The sequence below is a fragment of the Phodopus roborovskii genome, unplaced genomic scaffold, assembly GCF_943737965.1.
Source record: "Phodopus roborovskii unplaced genomic scaffold, PHOROB, whole genome shotgun sequence".
Classification (NCBI taxonomy): domain Eukaryota; kingdom Metazoa; phylum Chordata; class Mammalia; order Rodentia; family Cricetidae; genus Phodopus; species Phodopus roborovskii.
The window spans coordinates 15787376-15815299 of NW_026126571.1; the positions used below are offsets into that span (position 1 = coordinate 15787376).

General features: G+C 35.3%; 1 protein-coding gene across 1 annotated transcript in view; it reads right to left on the minus strand.

Moving 5' to 3' along the window:
* The window catches only part of LOC127235598 (serine-rich coiled-coil domain-containing protein 1-like), a 195237-nt gene extending 169347 nt beyond the window's left edge, over positions 1 to 25890 (minus strand). The window contains exon 1 of the mRNA XM_051202944.1: positions 25838 to 25890. Within this exon, the coding sequence (XP_051058901.1) occupies positions 25838 to 25873 (36 nt within the window). The 5' untranslated portion in view covers positions 25874 to 25890. The remainder of the gene's footprint in view (positions 1 to 25837) is intronic.
* Positions 25891 to 27924: the final 2034 nt, after the last annotated feature.

A 27924-nucleotide genomic window follows, 5' to 3' on the forward strand; every position in this document is an offset into this window, starting at 1 on the left:
ACTTTTTGCTTATTCTTGCTTATTAATGTTAAAAATTGGTCTTGATTTTCATATAAAACTAAACATGATTACTGTCCCTCAAGAGCACAAATTTTCTAAATTTGGAAATCAATTGTCCTGGAATGATGGTTGAGAGATAGGAAAGAAAAACAACTTCCTGATTTATTAAAAGGTGAACCATCTGTAAATGTGAAAAATCCACTTTTATAAGTCATCCTGTGTCACCTGGTATTCTGACAATGTTCACCTCCATTGAATACAAATCTCACAAACTGTTCTCTGGTGAGCCATAAGTGAACTCACAATTTTACAAAAACTAGTTGGAGAGGAACCAGAGATAATTAAGAAAATGTTTTCACCTCTTTGCCTCAGTAATGAAGTATTTATTGGACAGGGTTAATTTAATCAATTCCTGGTGATTTAGCAGAGGCAGTATGTGCAATGCATTTCCTAATATTTCTCTGTGAAACTTAATTTATAAATTTAAAAAATGAGGTTACAGATAATTATGCTTTTGATTGAAAGGGTACATCAAAGGAAATCAAATTGCAAAGAAATCAGAGTAGGGAGGTCATTCACATCTACATGACACTGTCCCTGGATGCTGCAGATAGTGTCTACGGAAAACAAACACGAAGAGGACCAAGGAGAGTTCTAGCCTTAGAAGTTCAAAGAAAACTGAAAGTACAGGCTAGGCGGGGAAAATATTACACTTTTTCCATTTTTTACCAAGACAGTATGCTATGGTTCAATAATTACAAGCATCAAGATGAAACTTAAGCGTGTAGTGTTAGCGTTAGATATTATAGTGAAATTTTGCAAACATACATCCATGGAGCAGACCTTCATCCTGAACTTCAAACTTCATCTCATTAAGTCCTCTCCTGACTGCAAGGCAGACCTTTTGCTAATGTCCACATAATCTTGAAGTAAAAATTTCACCTTTTTTGTAGGTTTTAACGATTTCTTAAGCTTATGAAAGTATGTGTTCCCTTTTATAATGAGAAAACAATTACCATTGTGAACCAAACTCTCCACATCAAACTTTCTTCTTTATTACATTATGTCTATATATTCCTTTTCCCATTTATAGTAATGTTGGAAGGTGAAGTACCTGTCATCTTTTACTTACTATTTTCTCATGTACACCTAAACGAAGTGCTTAGAATACCTTCCAAGATTCTGCAAACATTAGGAAAGAAAGTGATAAGAATGAACAAAAGTGCTTGGAGTTCTAACTAAAGATCAGAACAGGAGAAAGTTTCTCGACTTCCAAAACTGTTAACATCTGTCTTAGCACACTGTGATGCACCCCCACTTACTCAGAACACAGCATTTTCGTGGATGAGTCTGAACACGAGGCTTCTGTCCACAAACGCAGTAACTGGAAGTTTACTAAAACATATAACACACATGAACAATACAAGGGCTGCTACTGAGACTCAGTTTAGGTGGAATATTCTGTCCCACAAGCCAGCTCCCCAATAACCACACAGAGACTTATTATTAATTGTAAGTGCTTGGCCAATAGCTTAGGCTTTTTCTAACTAGTTCTTAAAGTAACTAATTTTTATTAATGTCCTGTATTAACAGGATGTGGCTCCAGTCCTGTTACCTCATCTTTTACACATCCTGCTTCCTCAGCATCTGGCTGGTGACTCTGCCCTCTTCATCCCAGAGAACTCTCTCCCTGTTCTCAATCCCGCATAATCTCTTTCTGCCTAGATGTTGGATACTTAGCTCTTTATTAAACCAATGAGAGCAATACATCTTTACAATGAACAAGAAGATTGTCACACAACAACTACGAAACAGTTTAACCCACAGTGCTTTCCTTCATTCAGATTGGAGATGGATGTTTAGAATATAAATGTAAAGTTTCTTTGCTTCATTGAATGAAAGTCAGGAATTTTTTTTTTGAGGACATGGTGCTCTTATAGGTAGAAGGTGAAACACAATTGTTCTGCCTGAGCATGTAGTGTCAACCCTTTGCTTATTTGAATACAAGGTCTGTTTCCATGGTATGGCAGGGTCTTAAGTAGAAAGACTTTTGAGACTGCATATGAGTACAGCTGTGGCTCTCTTCCACTCAGAAAACACAGAATCCAATTTTCATATTTCAATAGGGACTTGCTTTACCTTCAAAATGGCTAAAGTTCTTTGAGGCCACTGATAATTATATATTGTATCCAGAATAAAGTATATAATTAACAAAGGCTCATAGATTTAGACTTTCCTTGAATAATTTCATAGTGAGTTATTTAGACATTTGCATGGGTTTACATACTATGTCTGAATAATTTGGTACTTAATGATATTGAGTTTGTTAGGGTTAGGGTTAGGATTTAAGCCATGATGCTGACAGTTCCTGGTAGTATGAACAAAATAGTAGAAAAGATTTTGTTTTTAATAAGGAACCACACGAATCCAATGCTATGATAATTAGATGAAGTCATGTGGGAACCCTCTATGGGGACACAGTTACTAGTTTTCTTTCCTACAATTACATAAGTCTGTCTTTTGAGAAGAAAAAGAAGCAATGAAAATGAGAATGTGCCTGTTTCTTATCATGCAATCTTGTCATAACTTCCATGCAATTATCTGAATGCACCATATGCTAAAGTTAATTTTCTTACATCCCATACTTGAGTCTCCAGTCCTGGTGTCTTTTTTTTGAGGGGGGGCTCTCTTCCACATTTGGATGCATAGCTTCCCTCTTAACCCTTTGGTTTCATATTACTTCTGAGGTACTTTAATTTCATGTTTTAAATTTTTTAGTGAGAGAAAAATGAGGTGCCATCATGTGTGGCACTTGCCAGAGGGAGTGAATATTCTATGTAGACAGCAAGGGCTTTTCAGAAATTTCATAACTATCAGAAAGGCAAAGTTAGGATTCCTCCAGTGTCACATTTCCAGTCATCTCCTAGATCTGCCTTTGCTGTGAGACATGAGGATACAAGGTATTAGTTTCTTAACCAGTTCTTTATAGGTGAGCATTAGATCAGACGATGCATGCATTTATGTGAAGTGTGTTAGGGACATAGAATACCACAATGGGAGGAGAAAACATTAAACAAAATAAAAACCACTTTTTCCATTATTCTAATATTCTAGCATTAACCATAAATAAGACATAATTTGTCCATGATCCCAAGAGAAGGAAGTGTCTGTCTTCTGGTAGTAAATGAACTTGAACATGTAGATAAATGTGTGAAACAAGATTCTTTAGATAAATGTATAAAAGGACATTACTGTTCATTAAGAGAATAGTACCAATGCCCATTCGCTATGGATTTACAATCAAAAGGCGCTAATGTTCGTTATGCATGAAGAGATAGCTAGGCTCATAGAAGTTGATAAAATGACTTTGACAGTACCTCATGGAGCATATTTATGGATAAGATATTGCTTATAATATAAACAAGGATTAGTTTTCAAGTATGGAGGAGAAACCTTGGTCTAAAATCTTAATTCTCATTTATTCCTGCTCACTTACTCTGCATCTCTTGTGAGTCCTTCACATTTCTGTACCACTGAGAAGCAGATGCATTAATGGTTCACCCCAATATCAGATACTTGCATTATTCTTTAACTAGGATTGGAACTCTGAAAATATATATGGCTTAGAGCCACTACTTTAATCAGGCATCTTTACAAATAAAACATGAATAAAGGTCATTCACCTGGCATGAGTCTGTTGATTTTTATTGTTGTTGTTGTTTGGTTGGTTATTTTTTTTAAGTGGGTGTATACATGATTACAAGAAATACTTTGTTTCTTTATTATTTAGCCTGTCTGAGAGCTTGTGCTGTTGGTTATCCAGCTTGAATATACTTACTTCAAGTGAAATCATTTGAAGTCATGGAGTAAGGCTACTGTGTCCTAGTTTGTAATTTTGTAATCTGCTTAGTTGCAAGCCAAAAAAAAGATTTTTGGTTTCAAACAAAACTGTTGCTTGTTGTTGGATAAGTCGACTTATAGCCATTGGAGAAGTTGCAAATGACTTAGTTTTCAATTAAAAAGCACTCAGGAATTTTTTTAGTGCTTACAGTCTAGGCAGTCTATGAAGTATTAACTGTGTTATCTGAATTTATTAGTTCATAAGAATACAATATAAAATATATTATTATGATTTTCATAGAACAGAGACCTCAGAAATCTTGACCAAGGTCCTAAGAGTCCTAAGTGATATAACTCACATCGACATCAATATAGTTTGTTATGGGCCCTATTGTTGGCCCATCATGGTAGTCTGTACTCACTGTTCCTGGTAAATAATAGAGAGTGTCTAGGTTGGCAGTATTGCTTAATAAAATGTTCTTTGCTCTTTGAAAATCATTGACTACTGTCATGATGTTCTGTCAAAGATAAACTAGGATGACATCCTTTCTATGAGGAAGGCAGATATAAAGCTAGAGTTAAGGCACTGTTAAAATGCTAAAATTGCTTTGATTTTCACTGTAAATTCTATGTGTTTATAAAAAAAAAGCTCTCATTTTTGGCATTAATTTTCCTGCCAATAAGACATTGAAATTGGGGAAACTGACTTACTCATTAGCAACAAATGATCTCTCTCTCTCTCTCTCTCTCTCTCTCTCTCTCTCTCTCTCTCTCTCTCGTGTGTGTGTGTGTATGTGTGTGTTGTATCTATAAGGAGCATAGAACCAAAGTCTAATAGCCAGAAAGAGCTCCCTTTTACCAGCAACATATGCTGCGAACTCTTCACAGATTTATTTTTTGACACAACTATGCAAATGATAGGAGCTGTTAAACCTGGCTTCAGAGTAGCAACATCAGTCAGGGATATTGAATATAGTGATATTGGAATCCATGCAGGGAAACAACATATCACTTTCGACAAAAGGAAGATATTTTCTGTAGTAGAATGTCTACTATTATTCATGGCATGGTATAGCTGGTCAAAAACACTAGCCTTGATGTCTTAGTCTTTTCTTTCTTCTTTTTTCTTAGTTATCTCTTTTTGTAATAGATGGCGATTATCAGAGATTCATAACTAGACAATATACACGGAGAGAGAGAGAGCACGTAGTCCAGCATGGGATGTCTTACTTAAACCTTTCCCAAAGTCTTAATGATCTATACAGAAAGATTGTAAGAATCAGAGGGGTTGTGGATTAGTCCAAGGACTATGTCTTCTACACAATGGGACTGATACAAATACGAATAATGGAGATAGTGATACATTCACAAGTCCTACACAGGTCCAAATCAGACAAAAATCACAGCACTGAAAATGGGAATTAGTCCCACCACTATGAAAAATAATATTTGCAAATAATACCTGCTGGGAGTGGAAAATAAATTTTCCTCCTAAGCCTACTGCACATACATACCCCAAGAAAATTCTCAAAATTGGAAAAGAAAGTCGTCAGAGACATGAGACCCAAAGTCACAGGTGGGCCACTCCGTAAGAGGGGTTAAAGTTCCTATGGGGAAATTTGGGCTTGATGAAATTGTCACATGCAGATTGGAATTATTTGTCCACAAACTACAGAAGTGTGGACAGTGACAACACATCTGTTTTCAGAGAATCTATGGGGAACATACTGATCTTGATTTTGACATAAAACTGGGAAACAATATATACTTATGGTGCTTGGTTAAGCCTCCCAGTTTGTAGATTTTCATAATACATTAGCCTGTCCTTGTTCTAGATTCAGATTCTCATGTTAGAAATATACTACAGTATTTGCACTCACATATTCAGAAATTAATTCCTAGCTAAATATACATGTACACACACATGTGCATATACACACATGAACATATTTGTGCACATATATGTGGACGTGAAAGCACACACAAATACATGAATATATACATACAAAGGTATATGAATATATAAAAGAGATGGTTTTTCTTTGATTTCTGTGTTCTGTTGCAAGCTATGATCACCTTTGCTCCTTGTAGAATCCAAAAGCGGCAAGACTTTTTATGTAGGATTGCTTTTTTAAGACTGTATTTTAAGCAAACATTCATTTGTGGCAAGTCAATATCACAAATGAAATATTGTCTAAGGAGAAAGGAAAATCAATATATACCTTTAGGGTCATTAAATTTTGATAAGGATTTTCTGCACTCATCAATATACTATGAAAAAGATACAAATTGCATGTCTTTCTTCTTGCTTTCTTCTTAATGAACTCTCTAGGAACCTTCTTGAGCTCACACACAGACACATATGAACTTGTGAATACACACCCACTTGTGCATACACACTCTCCTTTCCAGAGGATCAGTCTAGGATTTTGTTGCCATTGTTTGTCTTATTTTAAATAAACAAGGCTAAAATGTTAACATTATTGGAAGGAAATTGACACCATGCTGCCTAGATACATTCACAAAAACAAAAGTCTGTACACAGTTGTAGAATTAGAGATGTCACAAATCATGGGTGTGATTTAAAATATCCTGTTTTGATATTTGAGAAATATGTTTCTTATTTTAAAGAGGTTAAATTGGTTCTCTAGAAGAGAAGGGTTCAAAATGCCAATAAGAACAAAAAAACATAAACAGTGTTCTGAAAATACTATTTATCTCTCTTCCTTTTGGTTTAGGGCAGTGGCCTGGGGGGAATGAGTACTATTTGTTTGTTTTGTTTTTGTTTTTGTATTTTTTTTTGACCGAGTTCAAATGACCCCCATTATTTTCCATTAATATTTCTTCTACTTGTTAAACAAATATAACCCTGTTTTAGAGACAAGACAGTATTTTTGTTATTTATTTATTTATCTTCCATGTATTAAGGCTGAGCATTGCATTCGACCATAGGAATAACCTGGCTAAGACTCCTAGCCAGAACTGGCCTACCCCTGTAATGAGATTTGGGACAGTGTTTTGTTGTTGTTGTTGTATTGTTTTGTTTTTATCCAAAGAAAAACATTTTAGTCCCATAATTTCACTAGTTTTCTGGAGTTTTTTCCCCTTATTTCACATATAAATCCCAGTTCTCTCTCTCCCACTCTAACAAGACAGTTTTTGAAAGGATGTTTTAAATAATTATCTGTGGGCTCCCAAGTTAAAAGAGCATCTCTGTGGTGGTTTGAAAGTAAGTGGCCCCCAAGGAGTGGTACTCTTAGGATGTGTGCCAATTTTTGGAGTAGTTGTGGCTTCATTGTACAAAGCATATCACTGCAAGGGCCGGCGCTGAGGTCTCTATTGCCCATGCTTCACTCTGTGATAGTCTATGCCCACTTCCTGATGCCTTCTAATCTAGATGTAGCCAGCACCATGTCTACCTGCATGCTACCATGTTTCCTGCCATGATGATAATGGACCAAACCTCTAAACTGTAATAGAGCCACCTCAAATATTTTTCTTTATAGGAGTTGCTGTCGTTGTGTCTCTTTCCAGAAATAGGAATCCTAAGACAATCTCCAGTCTTCGACCTTCATGACCTTAGGAATATAGAAATGCTGAATAATTATCTTTGGCCATTTCACTCAGATTGATTAATAGTTCTTGGAAGTTCAGTTACTGACAATTTACTTGCTCTGTAATCCCAATTCTCAAATTCTTTGTCCATTGTGTTCACTTTGAATACTTTCAAATATTTATATACTTTTGCAACAGAAAGTCTGAAATATCAGACTGAAAATACAATGGGCATCATGCTGTGAGGCAAGGTCTATGGAAGGTATGACTTAATGGACATGCTACTTCAATAAGGACTCTTGAACTTCCTGAAAATTGTCTGAGTTAACAACAGGTTTGAAGACAATTTCCATCAAAGTAATAGTGATGTTCTAACCCAGATCCATGCTTCATAATGACCAAAGCTTTTCTCCTACTCTTAGGCTATTATAGATTTTTTACCGTGCATTTCCAGGTATCCTGAAAGCTCTCAGATGAAGCCAAATACTTCCTCCTTTGTGAAGCTGGGACAGGGTAGGATCTACTATTTCTTGTGTTTGTAAACTTTGTAAATAATTATGAAAGGGCACCTGTTTAGGATCCATATCCAGGCATAGGTAGAACAAAATCTTAGTACAGACTGACAAGCATAAAGTTTGGCTGCCATATTCCCTGCATATAACATCAGATGAATACATCCACAAAGAGTAGGCTTCCCCAACTCTACCAGGTCTTTTTATCTTAGACTAAAATAAAGAACTGGGTTGCTTGATAAAGGAATCAGTCCCCAGCCAGACAGGTACATCAATGAACCAGGGAAATACAGATAACCGTGTTAGGTCACAAAGCAGGCTTCTAAAATGGTGGGTCAGCTGCCATTACCCTAGAAGAGCTACAAAGTTATGCCATGAGGGATGGCCATAAAGGAAGACTCCTAGTGGGGGACATAGGGTATAGAAACCTAATCCTTCCGATACCATGCAAGTCATAGACCTTACTCATCAGGTAAGTGCAGTTTGCTCCTTCCTCCCTTGACACAGGCCACAGGACTACCCATAAATCTGCCTGATTGTGTCAACCACATACCCCTCCCAGCAGAAAGGACTGAGGCTCCTGTTCTACCAAAGACAGAGAGCCTTCCCTAAGGGAAAGGAATCTGTCTTTGTTCCAATAGGAACCCTACAGAACCTATTTTCTCTGCATGGCAGGGTCTACTGTGAAATAGCCTGGCAGTTTGTGGCCTATATACTGTTTTTATTTCTACCCACACACTGTTTCTGTTTGGTGGTTTTGCTGCACTTGTTTACATGGAATACAAAACTCCTTTTCTACTATTACTAAAGTCTGTGGAGTAAGATGGAAAAATTAATAGAGATGAAATATACTTCAAGATACAAATAAAAGGACCTATTTAAACACAACAATATGAAATGTCTGTATTCATCTCCAATTACAAATGTATTGAAAGGATATGTACTTTTGAGGTTGGACTGCTTGAAATTCAGATAAAATAGCCAACTTCAGATGCAAGTATTAAGACTTTGACAACTATTAGGGGACACATTGTGCTAAGTGGGGTATGGGACAAAATGAAAGCGGGAGCCCTGCAATGATTTACTTGCTGTATTTTTTACTTGGAACAATCTTGTATTTGTTGAACTGCAAAAGTCTTTCATCATGAAAGAATAAAAAGAACAACTGTTCCAAAAGAGCAACAAGGAAGACAGTGTCGTTATTTGAACAGAAGACACATTAGACCTTTTAGTATAATAGCTATTTTGCCTTGGTAGTTATTACTAACGTCTTAGCGTTACTTTGAATACCTAAATGTATTGAGAGATAACAAAATGCAGCCAAGCAGCATTGACACTCTATAATGCTATTTTTCAAATCGTTCCATATCACACTAATCATCATGGAAATTCAAGTTAAAACTATAATGAGATTCCAAGTCTTTCACAATGGCTATTATCAAAAGGACTTAGATACAAGTTCTTATTGGGTATAGAGAATAGGGAATCACTGTACATTCTTAGTGGGAATATGATTAGTATAGTCACTAGGGAAAACAATATCAAGGTTACTGAATAGCTTTTTAAAAAAGAACGATCCTTCTACTGGATTTATATGTAAAACAAATGAAATTAATAAATCTTAGAGGTGTCAGCACTCTTATGTTTTTGTAGACTCTTCACTACAGCCACAATGTTGAAGCAGAACTGTCTGTCAACAAACGATGGTAAAGCATAAGTTCCACCCTCCTACAGACATAAAAAGGTAAGATCCTATCCTTTGTGACAACATGAATGGCCTTGGAAAACATTTCTTAAATGAATAAAACAAGCACACAAAATGAACAAAGCAAAAATAAAAATCATTGTGATAGGTCATAATAGAAATCTGAATCCATTGACTTTATAGTAGATTAGAATGGGAGGTCAGATGCTCTGATTGCTCACAGGGAGGAGGGTAGCAAAGTGTTCTTTGAAGGACACCAATGGTCATACAGGCTTTTTCCATGTGTGCTCACATTCTAAATTCAATTATGGCAATGGGAGTACAGCACTGCAATCAGCTGAAGTATTGTAAGATCATATCCTTCAAATAGATAAATTATATAATGTGACCTTTGTCTACATAGAGCTATTTAGAAGACAGTTTCTAATTGAAAATTGGATTTTATATTAATGGTGTTTGCTGTTAATGAAGACACTAACAAATTAAAAGCTTAGACAAGTTAAGTGGTGAAAAATCCCACTTATTTTTCTACTCTTTCAAAAGATAAATTGGGCTAAATGGGAGCAAATACTTGAAAGCAAGCAGCATGAAGCAATCCTTTACTTTTACTTCAAGTGACTCTGTTTTAGTGATAACTAAAGTAAATCTCTTAAGCACTTTTACCTTCTCTATAGGATCCAAACAGTTGAAAAAATAAAAAAGGGGAACATGGCTTCATGCCTTCACCTTTTTCTCTTTAAACAGGAAGGAAGTATTAATTCAAACCAATGTTTCTCAAATGCTTCTCTAATGAAACAGGGAAAAACATATCATAATCACATGTAAAAGGTTAGCAGAGAAGTCACAGAAAAGCTTTGCTATGGGCGATATTTTCTGTTTTGTTTTGTATGAATGTACTTGCCTAAACACACAAAAACAGATATAAGCAGTCCAAGAGATGTACTTTTGAAAGATTTTTGAGAACACCAAAAATAAACAAATACAAAACTTACTAATAACATTTTTGAAAGTATTTTACACAATTTCTAATATTTCATACTGTTTTGTTAAAGCCTTACCTATATAATGGTGTTTCAAAGAACATACATTTTCATGTTTGGCAGCTAACCCCAATTTGAATGTTGCAGAATTGGACAAACTTCAGGGTTCACTTCTGAATGATGCCTTTGGCCCTCTCTATAGCTCTTTCCTTACCGAGGATTGATCTACAATTATGTTCCTTTCATTTTGGTAAATAGAAATTGGGGTTTCATCTCCAGGGCTGTCTTATTTTCATTCTATAAAGAAAGTGGAAGGGTTACAGGTGAGATGGCTCAGTGCTTAAAGGGGCTTTCCCCAAATGTAACAGCCTGAGTCCAATCCTCACAACAGTGCTTGGTGAAAGGAAGGGAAGCATATGTGGCCAACTTATCACATACACACTCTTTCTCTCGGTCACTCCGTCTCTGCCTCTGTCCCCCCCTCTCTCTCTCTGTCTCTCTCTCTCTCTCTCTCTCTCTCTCACAACACACCATACACTAAATAAATTTTAAAAAGTGAAAGAAATGATTGGGGAAGTTTAAAATAAGTACGTGATTGAATCTACTAACACATTGATATTAAATAAGAGAAACTATGGGATAAATTGAATTGGGAATCACACACACACATTTCTAGCTGCATCAAAACTTCCTAATAGCCATTTGCAGTAAGGTATGAAGACAGGCCTTTGTGTCTAAGATTACAGCAATTTCTATACCACATAAGTCAAGCATGAGGCCTCCTGGGAAAAATTATAAATCAATGAGATTAGTTTGAACATTCAGAACCTTGACCAGTTTCTCTCACTAAAAACTGAGTCCTCAGAAAACAGATTTCAAAACATAGTTGTATTATTTACTTCAGTATCTGAATTTTATTGCATTTTATTTAAAAATAACTTCTCTTTAATATCTCCCTAAGTTAGCAACTGCTTTATATAACCCAAAATAATAAATGAGTTCTTTTTTTTGTTCCTTTGTGTTTTTCCTTCCTCTTGCTAATGAAGATCTGAGACAGCTTATGCTGCTAATTAAAAAACAGCATACCCCGTTGAGTGACCTCTGTGAGCTAATTCAGTAATGGCTGCCTTGATTATGAATAGAAATGTGTGTGATATCTGAAAATGTGCAAATTAAGCCAGATTCCTGTCTGGGGAGCCACCATAAGGTGGGCAAGTAATATGCTTACAGTGATCTGAGTTGCATGACATTCGACTTAAGAGATAGTGCTCATGAATGTTTGTGTACATTACACCTTATGAATGAAATAAGCATCACAAATCAAAGGTACCCAACACATCCAGATAATAACTCACCAGAAAGCACAGTTGAAGGCAAACATTTCGCATGCCCGTTCAACAAAATGCTAATATAATCAAATTTCTTTTCATTAAAGTGTTACTAAACAAAACAAAAGCTGCAGAATTTTTAAGAGTATTTTATCTTCTCATGGTTTTATTTTTCCAATGTGTAACTAATCCCAAGCCAAATTCAAATTATCACCTTTTAAAGAGATTTTTTCCTTTAGTCTCAGCTTTCCTTATTGATTGAGATAATGCTGGCAAATATAGAGATTACTAGAATGTGACACATTGAGGATGTGTTGAAGCAAACTCTTGTCCAATGGCTGTGCTGTAATGATCAAGGATTTGCAGAGATTTGGATTTCATTTTAATTAGTTATATCCAGAGAGCCACTGTCAGTAGAATGACTTGTTCTTTAGGGCATTACACAATTGAAACACACTACTTAATTGGCCAGACCATGAGGTAAGTTTTGCTTAAGCTAAGTAGGGAAAGACAACTTAATGATAAATGGAGTTGTATAAAAGTAGATATATCTACAATACCTACTCATTTTGTACTTTTCTTCAGTTATTCTCAAAAAGGTAATAAAAAGTGAACTTTTATTGACACTTTTTACAATACTGTTAGATTTATATAATAAAATAGGTCAAGGCTTTCCAACACACTTTTAAAATTGTGTGGCCAAATATTTATGTGGCATATTAGCTACAAGCAATATTCTAACAAGTATATATCATATGAATTAAAGACAATTTTTCTTAATTTCTTAATTCTTAAGTTTTAATTACCACATCATATTTAATTGCCTCAGATTCTTTTTGGATGTACTGTGGATTTTTAAAAATAATATATATTGCATGTGATTGCTTCTACACCTTATTCTGGCTCCCCCATGAGTAGCCATGCCTTAAATTACACATTTAACTTCATAAGACAGTTACTGGGTAGCTATGTTTTTAATGTTTGTAATACACAGAGTATTTTCAATCTCATCATTTAGGTCATTATTTTCAATAGCAACTAGATTCCCAAAAAGATTATCTGTTCCTGCACTATGTCTACTATAAACATCAGTGTGTCTTTTATTGGCAGATCATGAAATTGGAGCTAAGTTAAGCTACAAAATCACTCATTGATTATGTCTTACTGTGAACACATGTTATAGCATGAGTATATAATATTAAGCAATACAGTAAAACTAAATATCTATTCTAGTTGAGTTTATCACCTACTTAGGACAACTAGTAAGGGATTACATGAGCTATGTGTGATGGTATAATTTCATACTCATAAATGCTATAAAATCCTTTAAACATACTCAAATAACAAAATATCTGCAAGGAAGACCTTTGGGAGACAGAATTCTGAATGCAAAGTATTAAGGTACAAGCAGAGTAGAAGTAGGCTGAGTGGTAAAAACATGAAGTCTGGAAGTAGAGAAAATATTAGAAGGAAAGAAGTACTGAAGACCATCAAGAATAACAAGGTTTGTGGGTGGTGGTAAGAGTTCTGGGCTTATACCATGATAAACATGCTAAAAAAGAGAATTCTATACAGGGAGTCTATGTAAGAGCAGTGTCTGATGTGATCTATGCTTTGTGGTGTGATTTACCAAAAGAGGGGGAAACAGGCTACCAGTTGGGAAGCTGTTCTATAAATAAGAATTTATGTTGTTTACATTAAGATGGTCACACAGAGATAAGCTCAGTGTGTGAAAAACTAGGCTGTTGTTTGAAGGTAGGATTTGTTGCTTTACTAGACTTGCTGCATTATAGATGCTGGAGTGAAAGCAAAAGCAAAATCAGAGCTATCTTAGATTATTTTTGCTTAAAGTGGTTGCCATTAGTTGTGATGGCATATAGGACTACAGAGCAAATACAGTCAAAAGTTAAAAAAAAAAAAAAAAAAAAAAAAAGCTTTATTTGGACTTGCATGACTTGTAATCATCTATCCCAAATGCCATGTCAGTTTGAGCTAAAATATGCCTAGGATTTGGGAGAGGTAGTGATTGGAATGTAGCTATAACACGGACCCCATTGTCTTTAGTGCAGATAGGTTCATTATCAAGTAATGGAATGAAAAAAAATTGGAAAAGGACTCAAAAGAGAATGGAGAGGAAAAGGAGATATGATAGTCACAAGAAAGAAAAAAAAAATAGAATCTGTCTTGTTTGAAAGTTGGCCTGGGCCTGTCTAATGCTGTGATGGTGTAGTCAGATTAGGCAGTTTGCCCCAAGTACAAAGGCTATGAACCCCAGTGAGAGAGAGCTTGGCCATTCTCTAAATAATTTGCCAGAAAGTGGATGTCCTTGTAAAAGGCCTTCTGCACTGGCAGGTGGTACTCATGTTTCATTGATGTTAATGATCTGCATGGCTATCATCCCCTTTAAAACCCAAGTCTTTAAATTACCTTTGGTACCAAAGCTAAAGTGAGATACCTTAAATATTGACTACTTTGTGGATTGCATTGAAAATACTTGATGTTAACATAGTTGCAAGTAGATATCATTCATAATGCACCAGAATATTCACCTTGGTGTTAAATGTCTATTATAACTTTTCAGCACTGGTCATTCCTTATTCTTCTTCAATTGTCACCAATACTTAAAATTGTTTTTAGTGGAAAAAAGCTTCCTTTACACTGATATACAAACTTATTTTAAAATGTATCCTTACAGGTAAAACTATTTATACATAAAAGGGGTGGGGTGGGCAGAGAAATTGAATACTAAAACTACCAAGGTAGGTTAGGCTGTGTTTGGAAAAGTAACTGTATCTGGAGAAATGCCATTAAATACTTGTCTAACTGAGACACATTATGTTTAAATTTCTAAAAGCAATTTACAACCTTATACATTATGTCCCAAATAAACCTGGTGGTGGTTTCATTTTTTTCTGCCAAACTCCATATTTCCTAGCACACACAAACACACACACACACACACAGACACACACGCACACACACACACACACACAGAGAGAGAGAGAGAGAGAGAGAGAGAGAGAGAGATGACACCTTCAAGTGTTTCTCACAGTTGTAATTTACCTAAAATAATGAATAGCTACCCAAACAGGACATTTTAATAAGCCATTTTATAAAATTCCCATTATAGAAAAGCAGTTCACACAGCAGAAAACAGAAAAATATAATTATAAATAGTTCAGATATGTTTCCCATAAACATTCTTTCTAATAATTGCATAATGGATCCTGGATACACCACTATAATTGGTTTCACTTTAAGGCTTCTTAGGTCTTTCTTTCAAAACAATTGTTGACTTTCTACATCTTAAAACTTTGTTCCAAAATCAAAGCAAGAAAATTGTTAATTCCTTTCAGAGTTCACAAACACTAGACTAAGGTAAGTGTGGGCCATCTGCCAAGCTAACTTGGTGTTGCTTTGCTTAATCACCTTTACACTTCTTTTGTTTCACTATTTTTATGTTGGAGGTCATTTTTTTTGTTTGTTTGTTTTTTTGTTTTGTTTTGTTTTGGGGGGGACAAGGATTCTCTATGTAGCTTGGCTGTCCTGGAACTCCCTCTGTAGCACAACCTGGCTTCCTCATAGATACCTACATACCTGTCTCTTGAGTGCCCCGATTCAAGGTATGTGCGACCAGAACTGGAAATTAGATCAGAGAAATACATGAACTAATTAGGGAAAATACTACTAAAGGAAGCCTATGTTGGCTTAGTGTTCAGGACTATTATGAGGAATACTGCCTGTATAACTTTAAGTTTTGTGATATTTATAGGAGATCATTATCATGGTACATGTATTGCAGGAAGAGTTCCACTTTTATGTTTAAAGAATTGTATAGAGCATGAATGAGACATACAGCGCAACTTTCTTATGTGGCATGGCTCTACTGACAGCTATCTTGTAGTTCTTATTAAATTACTGAGCACATGGAAAGAGACAGAGTAGTGCTTGCTATAAAATGAGTATCAGGTGGGAGCTAGCTATTACTCCTCCTATTGTGAAAATGTGGACTTTCACCTGAACTCAGTGAAGCCAAGCAGTGAATTCCTCTCCCATTGCCCCCTCTCCTGAGACCTCTTTGTATTTTGATGCTCCCTTTTTAGATTCTGTTCTCCCTTCCTGAAAGAACTGTAGGTGGACTCACTCTAGCCAAATGTCCTTCTTTAACTTTTAACTCTTACAGGTATAACTCACTCATTGCCTTACAAGAAGTGTCCTATAAAATTCTAATTTCATAGGATATCATTAGATATTCTTATATAAAATTGGTACTACTGTTCTAAAATGACATAGAAATGACTCCTAATGACATACTGCTATATTCATAAATATATGCATTGTTCATCTATCATCAGTAAAGCTTCCTCCTGTGGAAGATGGGAATACAGAGAACACAGCAAGACCACGAGCAGAGAGTGAGAGGACCTAGGAACACTCAGCCCTACATAGGATGTCTCCATCAAATTCTTCCCCTGAGGACTCAGAGAAGCTCATAGAAAGAGAGGCAGAGAGTATAAGAATCAGAGGGACAGGGGGCACCAAGAAAAATATGCCCTCTTAATCAAAATTATAGCCCCACACATAAACTCACAGAAGAAATAAAAAATTAATTATGGCTCTACCTCTTCACACTGCATGTGACTGTTATTAGTCGATCAATCCCCATTGGTTCATGAGGCATAGCTCTGGCACTTTCTCTGATCTTATACAGAAAAGAGAAGTATGCTACATAATCAACAACAACTACCACCACCACAACGTCCAGAGTGATGATATCTTTGATTTCAGTGGACCCTAATTCTGTGTCCTTAAAGAACACACAAATGGAAAAGACAAGGCAAAAAGAGATTGGCTCTGAAAAACCTATACACAGTTTAGGCAGGTAGATGTTCCACTCCAAAATTAGTCTACAATTGTTATGAACAGGAATTGGAGCACGGAGCATGGCATGATTCCCCTTTCAACTCCAGATGGAGCCACCATAACATAGTTACAATCCATGAGGAGCATAAGGTGCTATGGGGACTGTAGTGATTAATTCAGGCATAAATCAGAGTTAGAATTCTCATTTACAAATAAAGAAGATTACAGATTATAACATACTAATTCCTTAGTATGAGTTCCCTACAAAGCACAGCTAAAATACATTCTCTTGTGAAAGGAATAAAACCGAACTAGACCTTCAACTTTGTGGGGACAGGTATGAACTGATCTGTTGTAGTGGGGGGAGCTCTGGAAGTGGCAACAGGACCTGTCCCAGGGGCATGCCTTTTTGGAGCCCATACAATATGGTGGGATAACTTGCTCAGCCTTGATTCAGGGAGGAGGGACTTAGTCCTGCCTCAGTGTGGTATATTCTTCCTGGATTCCCCAAGGAAGGCCTTAATTCCTTGGAGGAGTAAAGGGAGGAGGGGAGTGCATGAGGGAGGGAAGGATAAGGGGGGGAGAGGGAACTGGGATTGGTATGTAAAATGAAAATCATTTTTTGTTTTGTTTTGTTTTTTACGAAACATGATTTTCTGTGGCTTTGGAGCCGGTCCTGGAACTAGCTCTTGTAGACCAGGCTGGTTTCAAACTCAAGGAGATCCACTTGCCTCTGCCTCCCGAGTGCTGGGATTAAAGCGTGTGCCACCACCACCTGACTGAAAATATTTTTAAATAAAAAATAAAGGAATATAAAAATAATTGTGCAAATTATTAAAAATCCAATCTATTAAAAGGTAATTTTCATTTATGTTTATCACAATGCTGATGATTTAGAAGCAAATATGATAAGGAAATTCAAGGCAATGAAGTGAGTATTAGTAGAGGATGTGTGTGTGCATCACTTGTCAATATTTTATTATAGCAGGTAGTCTGATAGGCACTATATAAAGTGCTCTGAGTGGTGGCTTGATCTTCTGTCACAGTATTGCACATACTGAACTCAGAATATATTATAGAATAAACAGGTTAAAAAGTATGGGAAGAATGATTCAAAATAATTTCAAATTTTTAATATTTTGAAACTAAAGTTTTACAGATGACAGAAAATATGTAACTTTTCAGACATTCTAATATCACATCATATTGTACTGTTACTTTAAATGTTTTATGTCTTTTGGCTAGATTATTCCTTGTAGTAAATAAAAACACCTTCTACTTAATAGAGAATAAAATGTTTCCCAAAAATCTGTCTGTGTGTTACCTTTGGCTAATTTAACAATATCTTTTTAAAAACACTGTTTTAAAAGACGGAGGCAAAAAAAAAAAAAAAAAAAAAAAAAAAAAAAAAAGAAAAGAAAAAGAAAAAAAGAAAAAAAACTATTATACAAAATGCATTGAAGCAGCTTTGGTTATCAAGATTTTATCAGAAAAAAATCTACATTTCTGTCTATATTGATTTATAAAACATTTTTCTTCATAAATGATGGCACAAACTCAGGACGCATTAAGTAATTTGGGTCCTCTAAATTCCAATGCTGCTTAACATTTCTGAGATAAAATGAGGCTCTAGGAAAAGACTCTTGACCTAAAATCAAATATTTTCTTCATCTGTTGAAATAAAAACAAGACTATGACAACAAGCCTCTGGGCTCCCTGCACACCAATCACTGGCTCTCCACAATGTCTTCTTACTTTTAGATATTATGCAGGCCTAACAGAGTAAGGAGCTGAGTTATATTTGTGTATGCCCATGAAACTCAGCAAGGATGAGGGGCAATACTGTACAAGGAAAGCATACCAACGAACACTGGAGAACACTGGAGGCAACCCCCAGGGAAGCAGATCTTCAAGCAATTTTACTTTCCCACAATTTTTCTTTTAGTATTTGCATGCACAGATTAAGAATTAATCTTCTCTAGTGCACTTCGGGAGTCAATTCCCCATGGAGGGATCCTCTCTCAGTCTAGATACACCGGGAAGGGCCTAGGCTCTACCCAAAATGATATGTCAGACTTTGATGATCCCCTATGGAAGGACTCAGCCTCCCAGTAGAGTGTATGGGGGTAGGAATAGTGGGGTTAGTTGGGGACATGGGAGGATGGAAAAGAGAGGGAACTGGGAGTGATACATAAAATAGGAATGTTTCTAAATTAAATACATTAAAATGAAAAAAGTTAATCTTTTAGGCCAGCCTGATCTACAAAGCTACACAGAGAAAATCTGTCTTAAAAAAAAAATGACTCTTTTGTATGAAAAGATATATATGTAAGTGAGATTCATGGAGAAATTTATATCATTGAAGATATTTCTTTTTTATTTGGATTGTCATTACTAAGAACAAATACTTAAGGAACAGTTCTTACATATTTTTCTGTAGACAAATACATGGAAAGCAGATCCCATGTGACCATGAAAATAATAGAAAGAATGATCATGTGGTGATCTAAGTTACCTGAGGCATTTATTGTGTGGTAAATTATACCAAACACAAGGATCAAAAGTTCAGCTAAGTCAGGGGTTGCATATGTGGAATAAGTGAAGTATCAGCCCCAATTTCTTTTATTTTAGAGTGTCGCAATAATATTGAAGTCTACTTCTCTCTGATGTTTTCTTTCCTTTAAATACTATATTATGCTGATATAATTATATACTTGGGATTTACCAAGCACATCATACATTTTAAGTTTAACAGATTTATGAACATATATAGACTGAGATCAATTTGTACTGATTTTCTCAAGGGACATTCATGACTGCAAATGCTGTCACTTGGAGGATGCTTCATTGCATGTTTACACAGCACAGACAATAGTTCATTATAAGCATATGGCATGTGCTTTCATTTTTAAGAACGGGACACAGCACCAAACAACATGCCAAGAATAGTAAATTAGTCAAGGGTTCCAAGAGAACATTAAAGATTAGAGTTGACAGATAAAATGTTCAACTTCACAGAAAAAAAAAAAAAAAACAGAATTGAACATGAAGAGGGTTTTAGTAGAATCAGTGGGTCACTCCAAGTGCTATTGATCTTGTTTTACTTAATTGGTATTTTAGATTATCAAAGTCATGGTACGTGTTAATATACACATTTAATGTTTTTAATTACTCAAATTAACATTACTTCTTATTACTTTCCTTTAGGTAAAAGGTCAAAATAATATAATTCTCTGTCTCTTTTTCTCTCTATCTCTCTCTGTCTCTCTCACCTACACATACACACAAGTCTAAAGAGATTTTTCTTGACTTGTAAACAGTTGAATTCATTGTACTTTTTAAGAAATGAAGTCAATCAAATGAATTTTATGTATGTTGTGCATTTCTATCTGCTCATCTTTAATTTTTTGGCATGAACACTATCTCTTCATGTACTATTCACTTCATTTTCACAAATGAACAATAACATGATATCAGATATCAGGTAGTATCAGTGACCTAATATTATAAGAAAAGCATTTTCTGGACACAAGAAGGAAGCTGTGTAGATAAATTCAAATAAATGTGATAGCATTCACAAGATCTTTGAAAGCTCAAACCAGATCTGAACTCACCATGGATAATGAGAGTGGGCAAGGAATCCCACTACTAGCCAAGAAAATACTGACAGGAGAGAATGAGTCATTTTTCTATAACAATGTATCTGTTGCTATGTCAACCTCACTTCATAGTATAACCCCACATGCAAAAATGCATGGGCAGCACAAATTGGACTTGACATTTGTAACAGATAGATAGATAGATAGATAGATAGATAGATAGATAGATAGATAGATAGATAGATAGACAGACAAAGAGACAGAAACAGAGAGAGAAGAGTTGGGTTAGGGTGGGTAGGGAAGATTAGTTGTGAGTCTGGGAGGAGTCATGGGAGGAGTATGAACATAAAAAATAAATGATAAAAACCAGAATTGGACAGACTCAGACCCTCTGAATGTAGGTCTCAGTTAGAAGGCCTGGTCAGTTTCAGGGACCTCTGACAGTGGAATCAGGGTATATCTCTGGTGCACCAAAGGACTTTAGGAGCACACTCCCCATGGAAGGATGATCCCTTAGACTAAAGGCAGGAGGGAGGGCCTAGTCCTACTCCAAATGACTTGACAGATTTTGATGATCTCTCCTGGAAGGCATCACCCTCCCTGTGGAGTGAAGGCATCATTCCCCCTGTGAAGGGAATGAAATGGGGGGGGGGGGGTCTTGGAGGGTATGTGAGGGTTGGAGAAGGAACTTGGATCGATATGTAAAATGAGAAAAAATAATAAATATATCAAAAATAAATAATAAGAAATTCTCAAATGTAATTTAAAAAATAAGGAGAAAATGATGTTATGTTTCCTATCATTTGTAGTGTGATATCCTGTGTCACACCAGGGCTATTACAAAGAAGGCTAACACCAAATGTGAGCACTTGAACCTCTGTAAATCTGAGATAAACATGATAAACATACTTATTTATTCACAGTGTGACCTGCTTCTAGTATTTCACTATAATAATAAAAAATGTACAACTATAATAATCATATAAATTCAATATATATCTTAATAATATAAAGCTTATTAAAACAAAAAAATCACATCAATACTTACTGAGAATTATTTTATGACTCAAAACAAGTAAACTGATATTTTCCTATGCCTAAAGGAAATAATACTACTGTGCAAACACACTGTTATGCAATTCATTCTCTCACTTTTCTACTACAATTGTTTCTCCAATTTGCCAATATCAAGTATTATTCTGCTTAAGAATAACTTCACAATAGGCAATTCTCTTGATTAATGAACACTTAGTTATTGCATTTGACGAGTGAAAATCAGTGCCAACATCTTAATGTGCTTGATTAAAAAATTATTATGCTAATTTGGGGTAAATGAAAATGGTTAGATCATGGTAGTAAAATATATATATATATATATATATATATATATATGAGTTGTGCATTGTTTAATAGTGCTAATTCCTTTCTGTTGTGAGTAGCATGTTGGCTCACAATCTCAACTTCCATTGTTTTACCCAGTTGATAAAGGATGCCCCAATATACACACAAACAAGTATCCACAAGCAATACTGAAGAGATAGGATAAATGAATATCACATATACTATGGATATGATTGATTTACTAGGAACTTATCAGTAAAAGAATTTAACCCAATGGTCAAGTATTCATTAAAGACTTCCACAAAAGACTTCTGTTATCTTTTTTTATTTTTCTATATGCAGGATTTCATCACCACTCAGGGTCTCCCTACAAGCCTCTCCTACTCTGATTTTCAGCAATTTTGGTATGATTTCCCAGGTTATGGTTTTTGTTTTGTTTTGTTTTCTGGTTAATCTTCTTGGATCTATAATTTGGTTTGTTTTGTCATTTCAGAATTTGTGGCTATTATTTCTCAGTTGTTTCTTCTACACTTTCTGTGTGATCACTAAGACACAATATAAGTAAAGCAAAACATGTGATTAGCTTACGAAGCCCTTTGATTTCCTTTGGCTATCAAAGCCTACTCCACTCTTTTCCCTTTGTGTTTCAGCTTGGTAATTTCTGTCGACCATATGCAGATTCATAATTCTTTCCATGACTATGATTTGTCGATAATGTTGCCGGCCACACACGTTCATCCTGTTTGCTACTGAAAATGTAAAGTCTGTGGTTTCCTTTTGAATCTGTTCTACACCGTGCTCTCTTGAAAGTGGATATCTGGTCCTCCCTCTCAAACATTTCCATTAACGTATTAAACACAATTATGTCTATTTTAACTCTCCCTTCTCATATTTCTAATATCTACACAATGCCACTTTTTGTCTGTATTGATTGCTCTATCACTTGACAGAATATTATGTTTTGCCTTTTCCCCCTGTCACTTTTCCATGTGGTTCAGAACTTCATGGAAAAGTCAGGTATGGTGTTCAGGACAAGAGAGACTTAAACAAACATGTCATGTGTGGAAATTCAGTGTGATGATTTGGATAACAGATGGAAGAGTTGATTTGATCACTGCAGTATACTATCTTGACTTCCATTGTCTCGAACTCAGTCTTCGTTCCAACAGAGCTAGTTGACCTCAGCATTTTCATTGCAAATGCTTTTTTGCTGTAGGACATTGATTTGTTCTTAGTCTCTTACAAAGTCTGTCTGTGGTTTTATAATTTTCACACCCAAATTCCAGAATTACTTGAAACTCAAAAGAAATTAACTTGTGGAACACAATAGGAACAATAGTCTCTCTTGATGAGATCTTTGTCCCACAGCAAAACCCTCACTGTCTCAGGTGAGACCTGCCCAAAGCTCTGTAGTATATTGGGATCCATCAAGTATTCTTGTCTTTCCCATCAAGCATAAAAATCCCCTTCACTCTCCTACTTTTAAGCTCAAGTAACCTTTACACAGACCTTAAGAGTTACATTGTGTGCTGCCCCTACATTTTAGGCTTCTGTTCTATGTGTATACTAAGGGCAAAAGAGCACTTGGATAGGGTTTGTGCCTTTCTTGTATGGTTTGATTTGATCCCATCTTCAACAATGTAGTTCCAGGAGTCCCTTCTCAACAACCTTATTAATCATTTTAACAAAGTATTTAAGCTTTTAATATTTTGAAAGTATACTCTTTACAAACATTTAAAAAGTTTTCCAAGACTCATCCTTCTGATATGATCATTCAAGACTTTTCTCTGGCGTTAAAAATCATTAAGCAATACTGTTTCTTTTATGTTTAACTTTAATGTGTAATATTCACTGCAGATATAAATAAGTAGGCATATTAACCAAACTAACATAGCCTCTGAAGATGGAGCCATAAATTCTCTCACTTTAGTTTCATGCCTTCTATAATCACCTAATCTGCCAATCTTCACAAGATTGTGAGTCAGGCTGTAAAACACTGTTTGATTGGGTACAATATCACAATTAACAATCATAATTAAATAAGCTTTTTAATATCCAATAAAACAAAAACTACACAAAGTGTCATCTGTGCTCCTTTCTGATTTGGTCGATGATGTGACATAGTGAGTCAAGATCCATTTGAAAGAGGTCTAGCTGGGCTCATGCCTTAGTGAATGAAGGAAGGAATCTGTGAATGTCAGTGCATGTGTTCATTTGTACTATACACTGCCCATTGCTACACAATGTTTTGAAACATCAGCACAGTTACATCTGCTGAGTGAGACACCACTGATCTGCACTGCTAGGAGGCAGAGATCTGAGGACTCACACTTAATTAAGACAACATAGAATCAGCAGCCCTCTAAATCAAAGAGCTTAATAATCTCACTGTTCAAGACCCCATATATATGAGGTAAGTTTTATTTCAAAGGTGCTGCCTACAGATACTGTGTATAACTAAGAATCCTCAGCCTTAGAGATACAGTGCATACTCTTCTTTCCTTTCAGATTTTAGTAAGTTGAAATCTCACTTAACAAGAGCCAATGATGTAAAATCAAAGCTATGTGAATATGTTCTTGTTATGATCTTTTATTTTGTGAAACTAAGAAGTGATAACTGATTTCTGCCAGTTCAGGCCCTATTGTTACAGCATCTTCCATGCTTAGTGCTCAACTCATGTAAAGTGTAGAGATTTGCTCCTTCTTAACAAAGCAAACCTAAGTCAAAATACATCTCATATTCTGGAATTTCTTGCCTTAGGTTTCAACTTTATCAATTACTACTGCAAAAATGAGGAGATAAAATAAGTAGTATCTAATAACATTAGAAATTGGGATAATAGACGAGTAGAGGGAAAAGTATAATTTACGATCTGGGATGACCAGTAACTTTCAGCCAAATTTTATAACTGTATGTCATTCGTTCTAGCAGTTCCTTTTGACTTTAACTTTATTTATAAACTTCAAACATCCAAAATTAATTTATGATGAAGGAAATAATAAATGTATGGTTTTATTTGCTGTTTTGACCACTTTATTAAAACCACAGTGTATAGTGTTCTATTATTAATTCACAAATCTTCCTCTGTAAATGTCATCAAATGATGTTTTTAACCAAAGATAATCAAAATTAACATTGCAGAAAGTGGACTGGGCCTTTCAATACCCCAAGCATCATATTTTTTAAAAATGCATTGGCAGTTATGGTTAGAGACAATTAGATTCATGAAGGTTTGTAGCTCAAAGCGGTTGATAATGGAGGCAGATGACCAAGCTAGGTAGGAGGAAAGGACATTGATGGGATGGTGATATGAGCAGCTGTTTCTCAAAGTCTGCTGGCAAATTTAAGGGACATCTCTCAGTGACACACTAATGTAGACACTCTGCCAGAGACATAGCACTGCCATCAAGTTTATGATAACTGCAGTGGAAGGTTGCAAACATTTGGGTGTTTTAGCTATGTTTTTATAGATTAATTTTAATTATCTAAATGTGATAATTTAGAAATAAGACAAAACATTTTAAAAGGCATTTTGCTCTAAATTAATTAGAAAGAAGGTGTCTTTTAGTGAACACACTAGGAAGGATCTTTCAAGCTTGGGCCAAACCACAAATTATGTGGTACGAAAACCTCTGAATAGAAAGAAAGAAAGAAAGAAAGAAAGAAAGAGAGAGAGAAAGAAGAAGAAGAAGAAGAAGAAGAAGAAGAAGAAGAAGAAGAAGAAGAAGAAGAAGAAGAAGAAGAAGAAGGAGAAGAAGAAAATTATGGTGTATGAAAGCCTATGATTCGCTGACAGAGAAAGTGTTATTATTGTTGCCAAATAAAAATAATTGTATTAGATCAACTGCTTTCTGTGCCCCAGACTTTGAGTCATTACTGAAGTTTTAGTGTAGTTGGCTGTATTGCAATGTGGGTTTTCTTAAATGAGATTGATAATGACAAACAGGTAAGGAAGAAGCGGGAGAACCATCTGCTACAAATACATCATAGGTAATATACAACACTACACATTGCATATTGACCTGTGGGCACTGGTCTCAGTAAGCATGCCATGCTACACAGCACAGGACACAGAGCCATGTTTACAACACAGAGCTGAAGTTAGACACTCACATAATTGCCTGCGAGAAGATACAGGAACATTTCCATTAGCTGTGCCCTGGAAATAAAACACATGTTTTGGAGCAAATGACATCAGCATTATTATTAATTAAATGTGGGGGAGAAATGAATAAAATATATGAACAGAAATGCAAAGTAAGTCAAAATTAAAGACTCTAATTGTAAAAATAAGGTTGATCTATGTTGAGTGTTTGAGGAGACCAAAAATAATATAAACTAAAATAAAGAAGATAAAAATATAGTAAAAATGAATGAACTCAAATTTGGTAGGAAATCTGAGAAAATTAGAACACACACATTATGAAGTCACCTCCTTATCAAGCAGGATTCTTTGTACCACATGCTTAGCATTGAAGTAATCAGTTCATCAGGGATTGCTCTTTTCTGTGCTCCAATTCAGGCACTATGTAAAAAGCAATAACATGAAAAAGGTCCCTGATTTGTGCTTCAACAAAAATTGGTGGTTACAAAGCGGCATGATTCAACAGATAGGAAGGAGCACCAAATGATGATATGAATGGTGAATGATGAATGTTGCACACTGGACAACACAGTGACTTTGATGGTGTTCAAAACCCTTCCATAATCCTCCAGGACAGTGGAGGATTTGTCACAAGCAATTTGTGACAAGCAATTGTCACAAGTTAAGTTTAGACTTTTATTGCTGGTATCAAAATATAATATGTGCCAAAAGACCTAAAATAATTCTCTATAAGATCATTAATTATTTATAAAAACAATAATTAAAAATGAAGCATATATTGAAAAATTAACATTTAGCACATCAACACATGACTATCTAGATTACTGAAACTTTTGGCTGGTAACAGTTTTCAAGCTCAATTTGGCTGGTTACCACTTTCAACTTGTATTTATTTTCCTTCCTATTTTTGCTGAAGAGAAACCTTTCTAAAATTAAATGAGTTTTTAATTCAGCTTAGAAGCAGTTAAGGTCTTATCCAAGTTTTCAAACCTGGTTAAGTTGTTAATAGGGGGATCCTTCTCACCAGAATTTAATGAAATCATTGCAGGGGCCCGAAAAGTGGCTAACCATTAAGAGTGCCTGCTGTTCTTCTAGGGCAGCCACATCCAGTTGGCACAATGCATTCCCTGTACTTTACCACCTATAACTACAGTTCTAGAAGTTTCAACACACATACACATGAATAAAAAGATTCTCAAAAAATAAAGAACAGCAAAATCTAGCAATATAGCTTTGGTTGCATAAGTGTGCCTTGTGGACTTATCTCTTAAAACATGTGAACACTTGCATTCTGATGTAAAAATGAGTCATGCAAATCTGTTGCTAAAATTTACTCTGTCTGATGCATGTTTATATTTCTAATCTTTTTAGAAAGAATCACAATTTTGGCAATGGCCAGTGTTGATTTTCTTAGATAAATTTAATTTTTGTAACTATAGATAGTGACTTGTAAGTAAACTGGTTTAAAGAATTTCCAGCCTTTATATAGAAAATAACTCAATATTCCTTACTTAATAAAATTTTAGTACTACCCTTACAAGTCACTCATCACAAGATCACTGAAACTCTTCTAATATTTAGCAGAAAAATATTCCCCATACCTGATATATAGTAGCTCTTATTTTATTATGGATTAGCTAAAAGTATTTGAGTATTCAAAGTGAACCCTATAGTAAACAAAAGAAACTTACTATTGAAACAAAACCTTAAAGTATGAATAAGCAATATGTTTCTAACTATATGATGGCAGAAACTAGTATATTGTTTTTTGAAGCATCAAGTTGCTGGTGAAATCATTGGAAGGACACAATTAGGTACTTTAGAATTAGGGCAAAAATCACAGCAGGTAACCTATGTTTTAACACAGCTCTGCATCTGAGCACCAGTAAAACTGTGACACTGCTATACACACTGAAGGTTTTCAAGAGAAATCTAGAATCAAGAGATTAAAAACAAACTCTCATATTCTGAGTTACATCACAAAGTAACATGTTTATTCAACATAGGTCACAGGTTTCCTATGCAAGAATCACAAGAATCATTGAGCAAAAAATCAATTTACATTTACTATCATCATTACCTGTAGATATATTAT